Source organism: Perognathus longimembris, chromosome 15, assembly GCF_023159225.1.
Source record: "Perognathus longimembris pacificus isolate PPM17 chromosome 15, ASM2315922v1, whole genome shotgun sequence".
NCBI lineage: Eukaryota > Metazoa > Chordata > Mammalia > Rodentia > Heteromyidae > Perognathus > Perognathus longimembris.
Genome location: NC_063175.1, coordinates 27806419 through 27822203, shown reverse-complemented (window position 1 = coordinate 27822203; position 15785 = coordinate 27806419). Strand labels below are relative to the sequence as shown.

Below are 15785 nucleotides of genomic sequence, written 5' to 3'. Positions count from 1 at the left end.
GTGAAGTATGACTCAGATTAATGGGTAGCACTGAGCCATAATAACTAGAAATGTTATGTGAGACATGTTAACTCCACATAGGAATAGGAGGTGAGATATTTATGAAAATCAAAGGCTTCATGATTCTCCTGATTGTTTTTTATGTGTTTTGTCCAGTCCCTTAAAGAGCAAAACTAAGAGTTTACCTTGTTTTTAGAATAGCAACCGCCTGCCTGTCACATTGCTTTTTTTTTAACGTTTATCCATCGTTTTTGTTTTTTTAACTTACATTGTGAGAATTTTGGATTTATTTGCTCTTCTGTTTATTTTTAACTACAATAGGCCTTTTCTGTCTTAGCACTTACTTTTTTGTTTGTTTGGATTTGGTTTTGAAGGGCAGTAGCAGAGCCTGGACTTTTTTGTTTTCTTTTGCTCAATGCTGGGGCTCTACCACTCAGTATTTTCAGCACCACCTCTGTTCTTATGTTTATTTCCAAAGTCAAAAGACTTCTTCTTTGTGAGTTGGTCATCTCAACTAAAGGTTTAGTCCTTTACCTTTTAATAATAAAAACTACCATATCAACCACTTTCAAACCAAAGCCATGATGACCTAAACACCCATGAGATGGTATCATGGTTCAGACTCTTGGCATTGAGCTGAATTCAGCCCCAGGTCAAAAGTTAATGTCCATGAGTAGGCCACATCACCTCCCAAGCCCTCCATGCCTTTACTTGCAAAATGGAGGTGATAACCCACACCTTATGATTTGTTGTCAGAATTAAATGAAACAATGCACCTGAGTCCTTTCCACTGTCTAGAATGGGAGCTAGCAAACTGTGGCCCGTGGCTAGGCTACCTATTATTAAAAATTAAACTGTGCTGGAACACAGCCATTTGATTACATATTGTCTGTTTCTGCTTCATACCAACAGAGCTTCCAAGTTTCAACAGAGTCCGAAGAGTTACTGTCTGACCCTGTAAGGAAGTCTTACTAAATAATATCATATTTAAGACACATTCCCACTGTTATAGGGTTCGAGAGAGGGGATTCCCCATCCATCCAAGAGTCCACCACTCAGGGACAGTGTCAAGCAAAAAGATGAATTTATTAGGGAAGTTCCAGATGAACCGGTCCCAAGTTTCAGAAAAATATGTAACACAAAACAGGACAGAGACATAAAGACTTACTTCCGGAAGATTTCTAAGTAACTCTTGTAGCCCACACATGCCCTTAACACTATCAGGAAACAGGCCAGGGAGGGAGGAAAGAACAAAAATGATACCAACAAACCAACTCAGCTTCGATGAAGAGCTGACTTGGGACGCCATGGGGACTAAAGATGAGACAGGACACAGGACGTGAACATGGAGACATGTGGCATGGCGTAATGGCACCGGAGCTGGCCTGACCCTCAATAGGGTCAGGTCAGGAGGCTGGGTCACAGGAAGCTCCAGTTCCAAGCACTTGACAGACAGGTTCAGTAGCCTATAGGACATGTGCCCACCCCTGTCTCTTGGGATTCTGGAATACCCATTACCTGGGGATGGGACTTCCCTTCCTGTAGGAATCTAGGCACACCCACCAAGACAAGATGCTAAATAGTACAGCTTGCCATGTGGCCAATGATGGCGCTAGCCAGATCTGACCTCCTTATTACACCCACCACATCATTATTTCACTTAACTTTTAATACTTCACACCCCATGTTAATATTGAGAACTTGGTAGATAGAAGCAGGTCTTATTATTGTTTCAAAATACCTCTTCACTTCATATATACTATAGGCATAATTAATAAATTCTTTTACACAACCTTTCAAACTCAGCCCAGTGATGAGAAATTTTCCCACACATGGGTTTTCTCCCACCAAAGTAATGACTAACAAATAAGTCTTAATGCAAGCTCTGTCCTCACTATGACACTGTAGAGGAAGAGGGAAGAAGAGGCGGTTTTGATTTGGCAGCTTGTCTTCATTGCTCTGCCTCCAAAGCTTTATACATTGAAATTACTACCCTGAAGTCTGGAGCAGCCCAGATCCTCCAGGCTGGAATCTATAATGTTACTATTTTCGTTTACAGCCAGGGAGGGCCTTGCTTTCAGCTGTTCCTGCAGAGATCCCCCAGAGGCAAAATAACAAGTTTGCATTGTCTCAGCTAGGGAAAATGACCCACTCAGAAACAAGTTTTGAGGTCAGTCACTGCCTCTGCCTTTTCCATAACCACCCAATCTGGGTAGGAGCTGAGCTAACAGCCCTGTCACCTGCAAATCAGCTTCTAATTACTGCATGTGACACCTGCTGTAGCAAGGGTGTCATTGCCTAGCAACAGAGATGCTGATGGGGAGGGAAGAAGGATTTCAGAGGTATCTCCCTTTTCGAATATCGAGAAGTTGTAATTGCATGTATTTATGTGATAGACGATGTTGCATATGTATGTAGTGTGGAATGATTGAATAAAGCTAATTATATCCACCACTTGAAGTATTCAGGGTACAGTACATCTATCTGACTAGAACATTGTACCCTTGGACCAACATCTCCCCATTCTCCCACTCTCAACCCTTTGGAAGCCATCCATTCTGTTTTATAATTCTGTGTGTTCTTGTTTTTTTTTTTTTAATATCTCATGTAAGAGTGAAAACATAGAATATTAGTCTTTCTGTGACTGTTTCATTTTTTTAACATAGTATCTTCCAGGTTTGCCCATGTTATTGCAAATGATATTATTTCCCCTTTTTCTTAAGGCTGAATGGCATTTTCGTGTGTGTGTGTGTGTGTGTGTGTGTGTGTGTGTGTGTGTGTATTCTCAGAGATCCCTGTCTTAAAATAGGAAACAAAATCATAGAAGATTCAGAGAACTTACATGATAGTACCTTGATACGGAGAAATGTGACCCAAAGTAAAATGACAAAATTTTATAATCCCACCAGAACAGGAAGTTTACAGACTTAGAAACATCATATTTTCTATCCAAATTCATTTTTAATCTAGAAAAATATAGTCAATAATTAATGTATATGACCTAACATGTAGTCAGAATTCTTCTGTCTTGTATTTTCTAAAACATAATTTGATACAAAGGATTTGGGCACTTTTGTGAGTGTTACATATGTAATTGATATTTCTCTTTACCACAGTATGGTGCTAGCATTTAAAAAGTGAAATTCTGCCAGGCCACCAGTGTCTCAGGGGCGTAACTAATCCTAGCTACTCAAGGGGCTGAGATTTGAGGATGGATGTTCGAAGCTACCTCAGTGAAGAAAATCTGTGAGACTTTTATCTCCAACTAGCAAAAAGCCAGAAGTAAAGCTGTGGTTCAAATAGTAGAGCACCATCCTTGAGAGAACAATCTAAAGGACAGTACCCAGGCTCGTGATATTTGTCTGCTCATCATTATTATAGTATTTTAGTTAATTAGGTATTACGGGTCAAAATGAACTCCTTCAAAAATATACCCATAAAATATTAAAGTTCTAACTACATTAGTAGAGAAACAAGGCTAGACTTGAATATTACTTGAAACTGTGTTAGAGATAAGTGACTAAAACACATTGCTGAATAAATAAGCAAGTGTCTAAAGATTAACTCGATCAAATTAAAGTTTCACTAATTAATGCAACTTGATGCTAAACCTTGAATTTACTCCAAGGCTTTCAACTTATTAAAAATCCACCATTTTTTCCCAAGTCACGGAATTGAAGAAACCTGTGTGCTTTTATAATAATGTGTTTGATACCCCTTTTTAAATTGCCATCTCACAAAAATACTGAGTCAATAAAAGACCTTTCCCTTTTGCCAACCAGTCATATTTCCATAGATACAGGAGTTAAACATGCCATTTTACTTTCTGAACTCATTTTAACAGAGGAAAGTAAAAGAAGAATTTTGAAAATACATAAATGAGGAAATGTGGGGCTGCTTGTGATTCTGTTCTTCCTGTAATTATTTACATCCTATCATCTTTCTAAGCATATTTGCATTAAAATTTAAAGCAGCTCATTAGTAGATACTATTCCTCATACATTGACTGTCCTGTCTTTGTCCTATAAAGTAATGCAAAATTGTAATAATGAAATGGTGTTCTTTGGAGGTTTTGTTATAATTGGTAGTTCAGCCATTCCAGTCTAAAGTACTGCCCCCAAATTCAGACTTGATAGCTAAAAGGAGCCTCCTTCTTGTTTTTATGTTTATAATAATATCAGGGAGACTTTTTCCTGTGGGTTCTTTTTTCCAAAATAGATAAGAGATCATTTCCTCCAGTAAATTCCTTTCTAGAAGGTTAGGAACATGAGTGCTTCTAGATAACCAGCTTTGGTGGGTTGCTGTGAATTCTAACAAAGTTATTTATAAAATGACTATAATTTCCTTTCTGTTTCTTCTTATTGCATTTTCCTGCCATTTCAAGAGAAGACTTGAACAAAATTTGAACTCAACTTCATCTCCTGTTCTATAATTCATTGACACTCTTAACATCTCTATGTATGACTTTTGCCTTTATATTGGAAGATCCTGTACCCTTACAATTGGGTGTTTTATGGTCTCATTTAAGCTTTTCTGTTTGTTGCCTCCTACATGTCTTAGAATATTTTCTATAAAATCTCTTTACAGTTTTTATTTCCATTTTTGGTTGTCATGGATTGGAAATTGGCATGCATGTTTGACAGAGTTTTAGTTAGTTTTGGAGCAAGTACACTGAGTTAAGGATTGTGTACATCTGTTCTTACCCTCATATCACTACCTCCTTTCTCATGGCTGTTCAGAGTCCTTCTAGGTCACTGTGTTTTTCTTGGCTCTATTCCAGAAAGATCAGAAAGTATTCATGACTATGCAGAGTTTTGTCAAATGTAAGAAGTAATTTTTAAGATGAAGATTAAATGCATTTTAGTTGCAGCCAACTTTTATTTTTGTTTTTCAGTTTAAAAATTGCATCATTCACTTAGGATGAGTCAGAAGTCATTTTAGTATCAATATTCTCTAGCATGATAAATTGGGTATAGTTGTAGGGTTAATTGTTTTTTAGTGGTTAAAGACAGCTCAGTACTTTTTTTTGCTATCTGAGATTTTGAGACTTCTGAAAAATTACCAATTGGCAAACCCTCTGCTATGCTGTCACAGATTAAATCATTGCCTTTGTATTTGTCAGCCTTGTCCTATTTCCTGTTTTAAAAAACATACAGACCCAGAATTGACATCTTAACTTTTAGAAAGCTTCTTTTCCTCATCACTGCCATTTTCTCAAAGGATAGAGTTGGTAAAGTTGAATTTGATAGGACATAGTATAATATTCATAAAGAGTTAGAATTTTAACCTGTTAGATTGTTTGGTCATTAGAGAACACGTCTAATGCCAACACAATCTGTGTGCATGTGTGTGTGTGTGTGTGTGTGTGTGTGTGTGGTATGCACTGTACATATGCATAAGTGTAAAAAGTTTTAGTAGTGTTTTAAAATGTTTCTTGACGAAGGGGCATTAATTCTGAGTGGTATTGTGAACGCTAAAACCCTGATTGTTTCCTGGATTAGACCTATTAGAGTTGTTTAGATAACACACTTTGAATTACTTCCTCTCAGGAAGCACTGCAACTGGAAATGTTAACCAGGCACACATACCAAAGCACTTAGATGGAACACATTGTTTCTTTTGCTATTTAAAAAAATAAAAAGGGAAAGAAATTATGCAAATAAATCACATCTGTAGAAATCCAAGGAGACTGGCTGAACTGCCAAAGGAAGAACATGTATTTATAAGAGTCTTCATCTGTCACTGACAGTGACCACAAAATTGGTCAGTACATTAGTCTCATAATTTATGCAGGGGCTAATTGCCAGCATTAATGATGACATCAGAGCTGGAAACATAGACTTACAGATTGTACTCACATATGTTATGCATTTTTATATATTGAGTGGGAGGAACTTAGTAAATACACACAGACAAAAATGTAGGCAAAGCCCTTGAATGCGCCCGGATACTGACATTTAGTAAGGATTACTTTGATCTGTTTAATCTGTGCACAGACTGTCTGCTGCTTGTATCAAAAGCTGACTGTCATTCTCTTCAGTTCATTTATGTGCAGTACTTCCACTATACCAATCATGTCATCCCTGTGGAAAGTTGATAATTTATAAAGGGAAATTAAGAAAAATGTAGTAAATACCCATTTAGTTGATTAGAAATAAACATGCTTTTTATTCCTTCATATATGACAAATATTGGCTCCTTGTATACTCACTGGAAATAGTGTGTTGCTAGAGTGAATGTATGTGTGTGTATGTGTGCGTGTGTCTGTGTCTCTCTGTGTGTGATTCTCAACTAGGTGAACTGCCAGGTTTTTCACAAAGTTGAAATAAAAAGAAGTATAACAATTTAACAGAGTTTTGCCGGCTAGTTTCTTCTAAACTAGTATGTTTTGAATCATTTGAATGTGTTTACTTCCCTTGGAAGATATCTGTGATGGTATTTCAGGCTGTATTCTGATACTAAGTTTTTGTTTCTGGGATAACACATTCAATAAAAATTTGAGCTGGTCTTCAGAAAAGAGAGAAGGATAATGCTAAGAAGTAGTGGTTTGGGCTTGAAAAGAGTAGTAGCTGAAAACCCCTAGAAGTCAGTGTGAAAATATAGAGATGAGAAAAATACTGTGAAACTGAATTGTGCATAGTAAAATGTTTTATTGTTAACAAAAATTATCATATTGACCTTCATTTATTGGACACCTACTGTGTGCCAAGCATAACAGGCCCTTGTTCTCATATGCATTCACTTGGCCAGCAGAACAAAGCAAATAAATAAAACATTATGAAATTAATTAAACAGAAATGAATTAAGCAGATCAAAACATCACATAATTGTGAAGCCAGGATTCAAGCTCAGCTTGTAGTTTAGTTAATAAAGTTAATAGTACCATGCCAATCAAATTCCAAAGATTATTCATCGATATCCAAGGTGGGCAAGCTCTTTCTTCAAAATGAACAAGTAGATACAGAGTACTTGCTGCAAATATACTACCAGTGTATGATGAAAGAAGCCATAATCTTTACATAAATGAATGGGACTGATGGTGTCCTAATACAACCCTGTTTACAAAATTAGGTGGTTGGCTGGATCTGGACTGTGGGCAGTCATTTGCTGACATCTCATCTACACATATTGCTGGCTTAAAGTACTATCTGTCAGGAGAAATATGCTGAAAGTTAAAGTGAATAGTAAAGGGTTCTTGGAAACCAACATCATAAAATAACCTAAGCCTTGAAGCTATAGATCATGTAAGAAAAGAAAGCTTCATGTGTGCCAAGTGCTGTCATCTGAAAATGACGCATTCGTGGTTTAAGGAAAAAGCTAAGCTGTTTTTTCAAGGTTGTGAAAAACAAGACCAAAGAGCTCATATATCAGAGGACTAGTTACATTGTTGTATCCAGTGGTTGTTTTACTAGTGTCCAGGAAAAAAGGACACTACTGAAAAAAGTGGGTGAGATATAAACAACACTTGAAGGTTACTGCATAGTACTACATCACAATGACAAGTGTCACGGTTGTGTAAGTTGTTAACTAGAGAAGGTAGGTGTGCGACACTCTAACTCTGTCCTCCTGTGCATATTTGTAGCCAAGCCAGAATCATTTTAAACAAATAGTTAACATTCATTTACATTTCAGAACTTATCACAATACAGAAGGGATGGATGCATTAGTTGTAAAATGTTATGGCCAGGTAAATATTGAGTCTGAAAAGTAAACAGTTAATTTGAAATCTTAAAAAATAATTACACTCTTTCCTTTTCTTATTCTCTTTTGCACTTTTTCTCTCCTTTCCTTTTTCTCTCCTTCCTTCACCTCTGTCTCCCCATGCCTCCATCTTATATGAGCTGGTAGTCACTTTTCCCCCAGTAAACTTCTTTCTGTCTGAAAAAAAAAATAATTACACTTTTCTGAGTCACCTAAAGTGGACTTTAAACATTAGCAGGGTAAGCTGCAATTAAAACAATATTGTGCTGCCATTTATGTGTTTATAATGACTCCTGCAGAAAATTTCATATCACTATGGTAACCATAGAGCTATTTGTTTGTTTTTTTATAGTACTAGTGTTGGTGGACAAATTTCTTGTTCCAAAGGTTAAAATTACACACAGATGATCTGGAGTGTGATGAGTAAGAGGTTCTTTACAAAGATTGTTCTACCAAGTTTTCTAAGTACACATTGGCATTGATACTCTATAAGCAATATGAACATCATCAGTTACTTTACCCATACCATTTTTATTAATTTAAGAAAAAGTTCAGTCTCAGCCTCCACATAAACCTGAGACCTGAACCTTGATAAAGAAAGTGTAATAAAACCATAGACCAGTCTTACCTGTGACTAAGATACATAAATCATAGATCCAATGCTGTCAGAGAGAATTATGCTCTTTTAGATACACATTATCATTTAAGATTCCTTAAACCATGTAGAGTTATTTTAATATTTAGGTGTCTACTATTAAATATTAAAGTAGTCCATCACATTTTAAAATAAACATGACCAAATTATTGGACACTGAAGCAACATTTGATTAAATTTCTTCATAGAAATTTCCAGGTACCTGGAATTAGAAGACACATTACTCACATGATATAAAATATATGTCAGACCAGCATGTTTCTCTGAGTTTTATATTAAAATATGGATAGTATTCACATTAAAATATCAATACTCTCAAAACCAGAGAGTAAAGATATGAAATTGAAAAGTCAAGGATAATTTTTTTCATTTGCTTTTTATATAATCTCAAAATCCCACGTGAATAAACTGAAAAAAAATTATTGCAGTAAGTCATGGGACATGTGGAATAATAAACATATTTGATAACTGAATTGAAAGCATTCACAATTGATAAAGATTAATAAAGGAATATTTGAATAAAGTTTGAGAATTATCACCTATTTTGAAGTCCCATTTATGTCACTTCCTGACAAAACATCAACATATTTAATATATTTCAAAGAAAATTCACAGTGCCAACCACAGCCCTTTTAATTCTTTACTTTTTCAATTTTTAATTTTTAAATAATTTTATTCTTAAAAAGTATTACCAAAGTAATACAAAAACTCACTGAACACTTTAGCCAGATTGACCCGCTTAGGCTATTTGTCCACATTTGTTTTTGTTGTCTTCTACCCTTTCACACACATCCTCATATGAACAAATATACAATATGACTTACATATATACTAGATCATTTGAGAGTAACTTGAATACATTATACCCTTTCCCCTTAATACATCAGTGCAAGCAATACTTGCAAAACTGTTTGGTGTAAATGAACTGAACAACTCATGGTGGGGGGGGGGGGGGAAGGGAAAGGGGGAGGGAGGAGAGGGGAATGAGGGACGAGGTAACAAACAGCACAAGAAATGTATACAATGCCTAATGTATGAAACTGTAACCTCTCTGTAATTCAGTTTGATAATAAAATATATATATAAACAAAAAACAAACAAAAAATACATCAGTGCTTTTTACTGAAAATGATGGTATTCTGTTTTAGAAATATGATACATTAGCAACAAGGAAATTTATTTACCCTTCCTGATCAAAATTTGCCAGTTGATACAGTAGTATATTTCATTTGCAGTTACTTTTTATTTCAGTTTGTTATACTTTAATCTGAAAATGGTTTTTCATCTTTTCTTTTGCATGAACATTTTGTTAAGAATATGCACCAACCATTGTATTGGAATGTTTCTCAGGATAGGAATGTAGCTCAGTGATAGAGTCCTTTCCTAGCATATCTGATGCTCTAATCTCCATTCCCAACACAAGGAAGTGAGGAGGGAAGGAGGACAACTATTGCTCAGTTTGTGTTTGTCTCATCTTTCCTCATGTTTAGGTTCTGGGATGTTACATAGGTGGGGTCCTGAGCACTTCTGACCTCTTTTGGGTGACATTAAATTCAATGGTCTAGTCAAGATGTTGTCTTAACTATAGTGTTCGCTTTTACCTCTTCTTAGTTAAGAAGCATTCTGAGGGATGACAAGGCCATGCACATAACATGTTTCTTAATCAAACTTGATGCATTCAGCATTCACTGATGATCTTGCATAAACCATTCTTCACTATGATAGCTGCAAAACTGAGATTTTTCTGATTCAGTCTCACCACTTCTTATTGTTTTTCCCCATTCACTTTCCTCATTTGTTCTTTTTTTTTTTGCTATGAGTATAGACTTGGTAGTTTTTATTTTGTTAGATCATAAATCAAATGGTATATTTATTGTGATGCATAAGTTGTTCCAGATGCTATCAGTGGGAGCCAACTCAAGCTGGCTCCTGTGTTCTTTTGATACATGCTCTTATGAATGCTTTAGTCCCTGGCAGAGACAAATGTTCCAACCTCATCTAGTACCTCTTCTGTGCCACCCCTACAATTGATCATTTCTTCAAGGGACTTTCCTTAGAGAATGGTTTGGAGCCCAAGGAGCTTTAGCTTCCAGTTTCTTGGAAAGAAAGCGTGTGTTTGTGTGTGTGTGTGTGTGTGTGTGTGTGTGTGTGTGTGTGTGTGTGTGTGAGAGAGAGAGAGAGAGAGAGAATGTATATGTAAATTGTTTAAAAATCTCCAATTCTAAATCAGTCCTCAAGGAGTTCTGTCTTGTTCTCCTGCTTATTCTGGTTTAATCCATCCCATATTTCCATCTCTCCTTCCATAGCAAAAACTCAGTAATCTTCAATACATCAACATACTTGCTCATTTGCTCAGTCCTACAGTATACATAATGTTGACTCACATGCATTCTGTACACATCTCTCTTAAAAAGATTTACTAAAGGGAACAAAAGATTTATCAGTATCCACCCACTCATTCCCCCCTCCCCTGCTACCAGCATTACACAGTCAAAGGTGGTTTTCAGGGTTGACAATACCTAGAGTAGCATAGAGTAGCATTCCGGATTAGTTGTCTCTGTACCCAAAGTGGTTATTTTACTTATTTGCAATACAGTTGGGTTTATCCATTTCCATTTGCATTCAGAGTGGTTTGTTTTTAAATCTTATTGATTTAATTCTTTGTACATGTAGAACATTCACAGACATCCTAAAAGGAAAGCTCTGTAGCATGGTATACTCAGATTCCATTTTCTCTCACATTACTTTTACTTGGTTCCTCCCTCCACTACCTGCATAAGTAACCAACTTCATTGTTTTCTGGCTTATTCCATTCCTTTTTTCACAAGAATAAGCAGAAAATACCACACTAATTTCCCCCTTTTAAAAAAATGCATATATACTTTATAAACTTTTTTGCGTTTTGCTTTTATCCACTTAATGTATCATGTAATTTCATACCAATTTGTTGAATGCATTCAATAATCTATCAGCTAAAGGTTCTTTTGCTATATTCATATGGAAATCACAAATAGGCAAAGTGCAGCTCCCTTAGTTGCCAACAACTCTAAGCTTTGAGTGCCAGCCGCCCAGCACAAGCTGCTAGTGCTAATATCTCTGTCAGCTGCCTTTGGTGGCTGCTCAACTCAAACTGACTCTTTGGAGCTCTTCCCATTGCTGGGGCCAGTTCTCTACAGCTCTTCTCTTCATAGTTTATCACCTTCCACAGTCCCTCAGCTCTCCATTGCCTCTCACTTGCTCAGCATTTCTGCAATTTAGCTCTCCAGTCTCCAACCATCTACTCTCTGGAACTCATCAGTTCCCTTCTAGCTGCTGGATGTGTGTGAGGCTACCACACACTGCTGTTTTCTAATTGCCAGCATAGCCCAATCTACTCATGATTAAGGACCACATGGTAGGCCATGGAACTATTCAAATGAGGCTTAATTGAGGCCTAGTCTGCTGCACAAACTGGGGACAACAGTATATGGGAAGGAGGTCACCCTAGAGTAAGTGAAAGTTTACATAGGCAGCTTACTTACAATGCATGCACACATATTTTGTTAGAGTAACCAAAGATTTTGCGTAATCATACTAGTGTAACTCAGACTGGACTGGCCAGCCTGATCCCACTGTTATGGGCAGGGGACATCTGAAAGTCAGCTGGAGCTGCATTTAGAGGGGGATGCAGTGTCCTGTGGTCATCACAGGTGTCTAGTGTGCCCATGACTGAAACAGAGTCTCTTGACACAGCAGCTACAGAAGTGATGTTGCCTGGAACTGAAGCAGTGGCTTCTGTGGTGGCCTCGACAGCTGTGGTACTTTCTTTGGCTGGACTGAAGTCTCTTCCAGGTGGCAGCGGCTGATTAGAGTCTCCTTAGCAGCTGTGAAGTGTTTAAAGTAGTCACAGCTGTCATGATGACTGCTCTCATAATCCTGAAGGAAGCAGCTGGTTGACTGACAGCTCCACAAATTCTACGAAAGCAATGGGACTAAAACTGAGGCTTACACCTTGTCAGATGGAACTTCAGGAGTGGCAACATTGTCACTCAGGACAGCAAGAGACAGTAGTATGTCTGTCTCTGTCTGACCTGGGATAGTCACCTAGTTCTGTTTCCTGGCAGTCGCCACTACTGTGCCTGGCCTCACACTATCAGTTCACTCACTGGGTTAACTGCTTGCTTTTGACAGCTCTGGCCATCTACAAGGAAAAAGACGTAAAAGATATTTTTTAACAAAGATGTAAAACAAAACTTAATATTCTCCTATAAGCCTTTACCTAACAACACTAAGCCCAGCCAAATACCCACAGGGAGAATTGGGTTTTCCATTGTCCTCGTTCTTTTTTGCATAGAACTATTGTGTGTGGTATACTATAGCTCATTCAGTTGGTCTCCTCTGGGCACTTAGCTCATTTTAGATATTGTGCAAACTCAAATAATGCTGCAATGAACATTCATGTATAGTTTCATAATGCTAGAAGATTGTCTTTAGGGAAACTCTTAGAAGTAGGATTTCTGGATGGAAAGATGAATGCAAATGTATTTGGGTTTAAACATGCCTGACACAGCCTCTGGTGTAATTGTCAAAATCCTACATGAGGGACTGGGAATATGGACTAGTGGCAAGAATGCTTGATTTGTATACATGAAGCCCTGGGTTCAATTCCCCAGCATCACATATATAGAAACAGCCAGAAGTAGCGCTGTGGCTCAAGTGGCAGAGTGCTAGCCTTGAGCAAAAAGAAGCTAGGGACAGTGCTCAGGCCTTGAGTTCAAGCCCTGGGACTGGCAAAAAAAAAAAAATCCTACATGAAAGTACAGTGTTTTCCTCTATGTATATGCCCATGTCTTGCTAAGAAATTCTTTACCTATATGTTTGAAAAGACTAAAGGAAATAACCTGCAGTTTGATTTGTCACATTCGTAGGTTGCTTCAGGTGAATGCAATGAAGACACTGAGGTTTACAACATCACCCTGTGTACTGGGGATGAACTCACTCTTATGGGGCAGGCAGAAATCCTTTATGCAAAGACTTTCAAGGAGAAGTCACGCCTCAACACAATCTTCAAAAAGATTGGGAAGTTCAATTCCATCAGCAGGCTGGGAAAAGGCAAAATGCCATGCCTCATTTGCATGAATCACCGGACCAATGAAAGTATCAGCCTTCCATTCCAGTGCAAGGGCAGATTTAGCACCCGAAGTCCCCTGGAACTTCAGATGCAGGAGGGTGAGCACACCATCCGAAACATTGTGGAGAAAACCCGACTCCCTGTGAATGTGACTGTGCCCAGTCCTCCACCCAGGAACCCCTATGACCTCCACTTCATCCGGGAGGGGCACCGCTACAAGTTTGTGAACATCCAGACTAAGACAGTGGTGGTCTGCTGTGTGTTGAGAAACAACAAGATCCTCCCCATGCACTTTCCTTTGCACTTGACCGTCCCCAAGTTCAGCCTCCCTGAACACCTTGTAAAGGGAGAGCTGTGGCCTGAAACCCTGGTCCATCACTGGCTGGGTATCTGCCAAGAGCAGTTTGACATTGATGAGTATTCACGGGCTGTCCGTGATGTGAAAACAGACTGGAATGAGGACTGCAAGAGCCCCAAGAAGGGCCGGTGCTCTGGCCACAACCATGTCCCCAATTCCCTCAGCTATGCCCGAGATGAGCTCACCCAGTCCTTCCACAGGCTCTCAGTCTGTGTATATGGCAACAATCTCCATGGCAACAGTGAGGTGAACCTCCATGGCTGCAGGGACCTGGGGGGAGAATGGGCTCCCTTTCCTCATGACATTTTGCCCTATCAGGACTCCGGTGACAGTGGGAGTGACTACCTTTTCCCAGAGGCTGGTGAAGAGTCTGTGGGTGTCCAAGGGAAGTCAGAACTCCCTTACGAAGAGCTTTGGCTAGAGGAAGGCAAGCCCAACCGTCAGCCTCTCACTCGCTCACTGAGTGAGAAAAGCAGATGTGACCCATTGAGGGGCTCTGTCAAGTCTAAATGTACGACTTCACCTCTTCCTGTCCCTGGGACTCTTGGAGCCACAATGAAGTCTTCAGAAATTGCCCTACCTCCACCTCCGGTGCCTCCCAAATCTGAAGCCGTAAGTTGTTCACTTTTGAGTGAGATGCCAATCTTTCTGTCTCCCTGCTCAGCCCTCTATACCATTTTTTTTTGGATAGTACTGGGGCTTGAACTCAGGGCCTTTAGGTTGCCTTTAGGTGCTCTACCACTTGAGCCACACTACTAGCTCCACTCATTTTTTTAAAAGAAAAGTTTATCATAATGAATAAAAGTGCTTCTTAATTGGAATGAAATATAATGCTACCTGGTTACTTCATTAATAAGGAGTTAGTTAGGTGAGAATGTTATGTTGAATGAGAAACTCGTTGAGATATTTTAAGAAGAAATGTTTGAACCTGACTTTCAGGCTAGAGGCATACTCAAATGGTAGAATGGAGAGCCTAGGTTCAATCCATCACGTACAAAACAAAGAAGTAAACAAACAAACCCACCCACCCTGACTTGCTGCTACTTAGAAAACTGGTTATAGGAAGTAGACAGTAGGCCAATAAAGAGGCAATTGCAATAACAGAAGTACATGGTGACAATGCCTAGCCTATAGCAGCTAGTAACAGTTAGTGGCCTGAAGAGATGTGGTGCTTTGGAATATGATTTGAAGGTAGACCAACACTCATCACTGACAATGAGTAGATGAGTGAAGAAAAGGAAAGGGAGTAATAAGGGAAAAGTGTGTGGTTAGCCTATCACAAGTGGATATTAATGTCATTCATAGTGATAAGGATGTCAGAAAGAGAAGTGTGGAATATGAGAGAAAACAGAGGGGAATCAGGATGTATCAGTATCACTTGTAACTCTTTTGTGTATCCCTGAAGTTACACTGAGGTAAAGCATGAGGATATGTACACATATAAACACCACACACACACATACACGCACGTGCATGCAAACACACACACACAGCAGAACCAGGTGCCATATTGTTATGCTTGGACCTTAAAATGTTACCCAGGCAGAGCTTGATGGATCTTCCATCAAATTTTCATGTTAAAAGATTAGTACAGGAGCTGTGTGGAGTATGGCTAGTAGAGCCTATGTTTACAATGCATTTGGTCCTAGGTTCAATCCCCATCAGGAGAAAGGGCTCTTGCTTTTGATGTGGGGAGGTGGTTGTTGTTGTTGTTGTTGTTGTTGTTGTTGTTGTTGTTGTTTTCAGTGACATCCTCTTAACTTTTTTTTTACTCAGTTTGATCATTGCATGTTGTTAAATCTAAAAGAAGGAAGCACTAAAAGGATCAAATATAATTATCTTTATGTATTTGACAATATGTATTATAGTGATACCCTTTTTTCTATCTCTAGAAGAGTCCTTTTTTTAAAAAAAAAATCTTTCATGAATCCCAGTATCTTTGAGGAATTAAAATCTAAACA

General features: G+C 38.3%; 1 protein-coding gene across 2 annotated transcripts in view; it reads left to right on the top strand.

Annotated features, from left to right (window-relative positions):
- Window positions 1-15785, top strand: part of Garem1 (GRB2 associated regulator of MAPK1 subtype 1) — a 182283-nt gene that overhangs the window by 145850 nt on the left and 20648 nt on the right. For both annotated transcript variants that reach the window (XM_048363570.1, XM_048363569.1), the window contains exon 4: window positions 13264-14436. In XM_048363570.1, coding sequence (XP_048219527.1) covers window positions 13264-14436 — 1173 coding nt within the window. The remainder of the gene's footprint in view (window positions 1-13263; window positions 14437-15785) is intronic.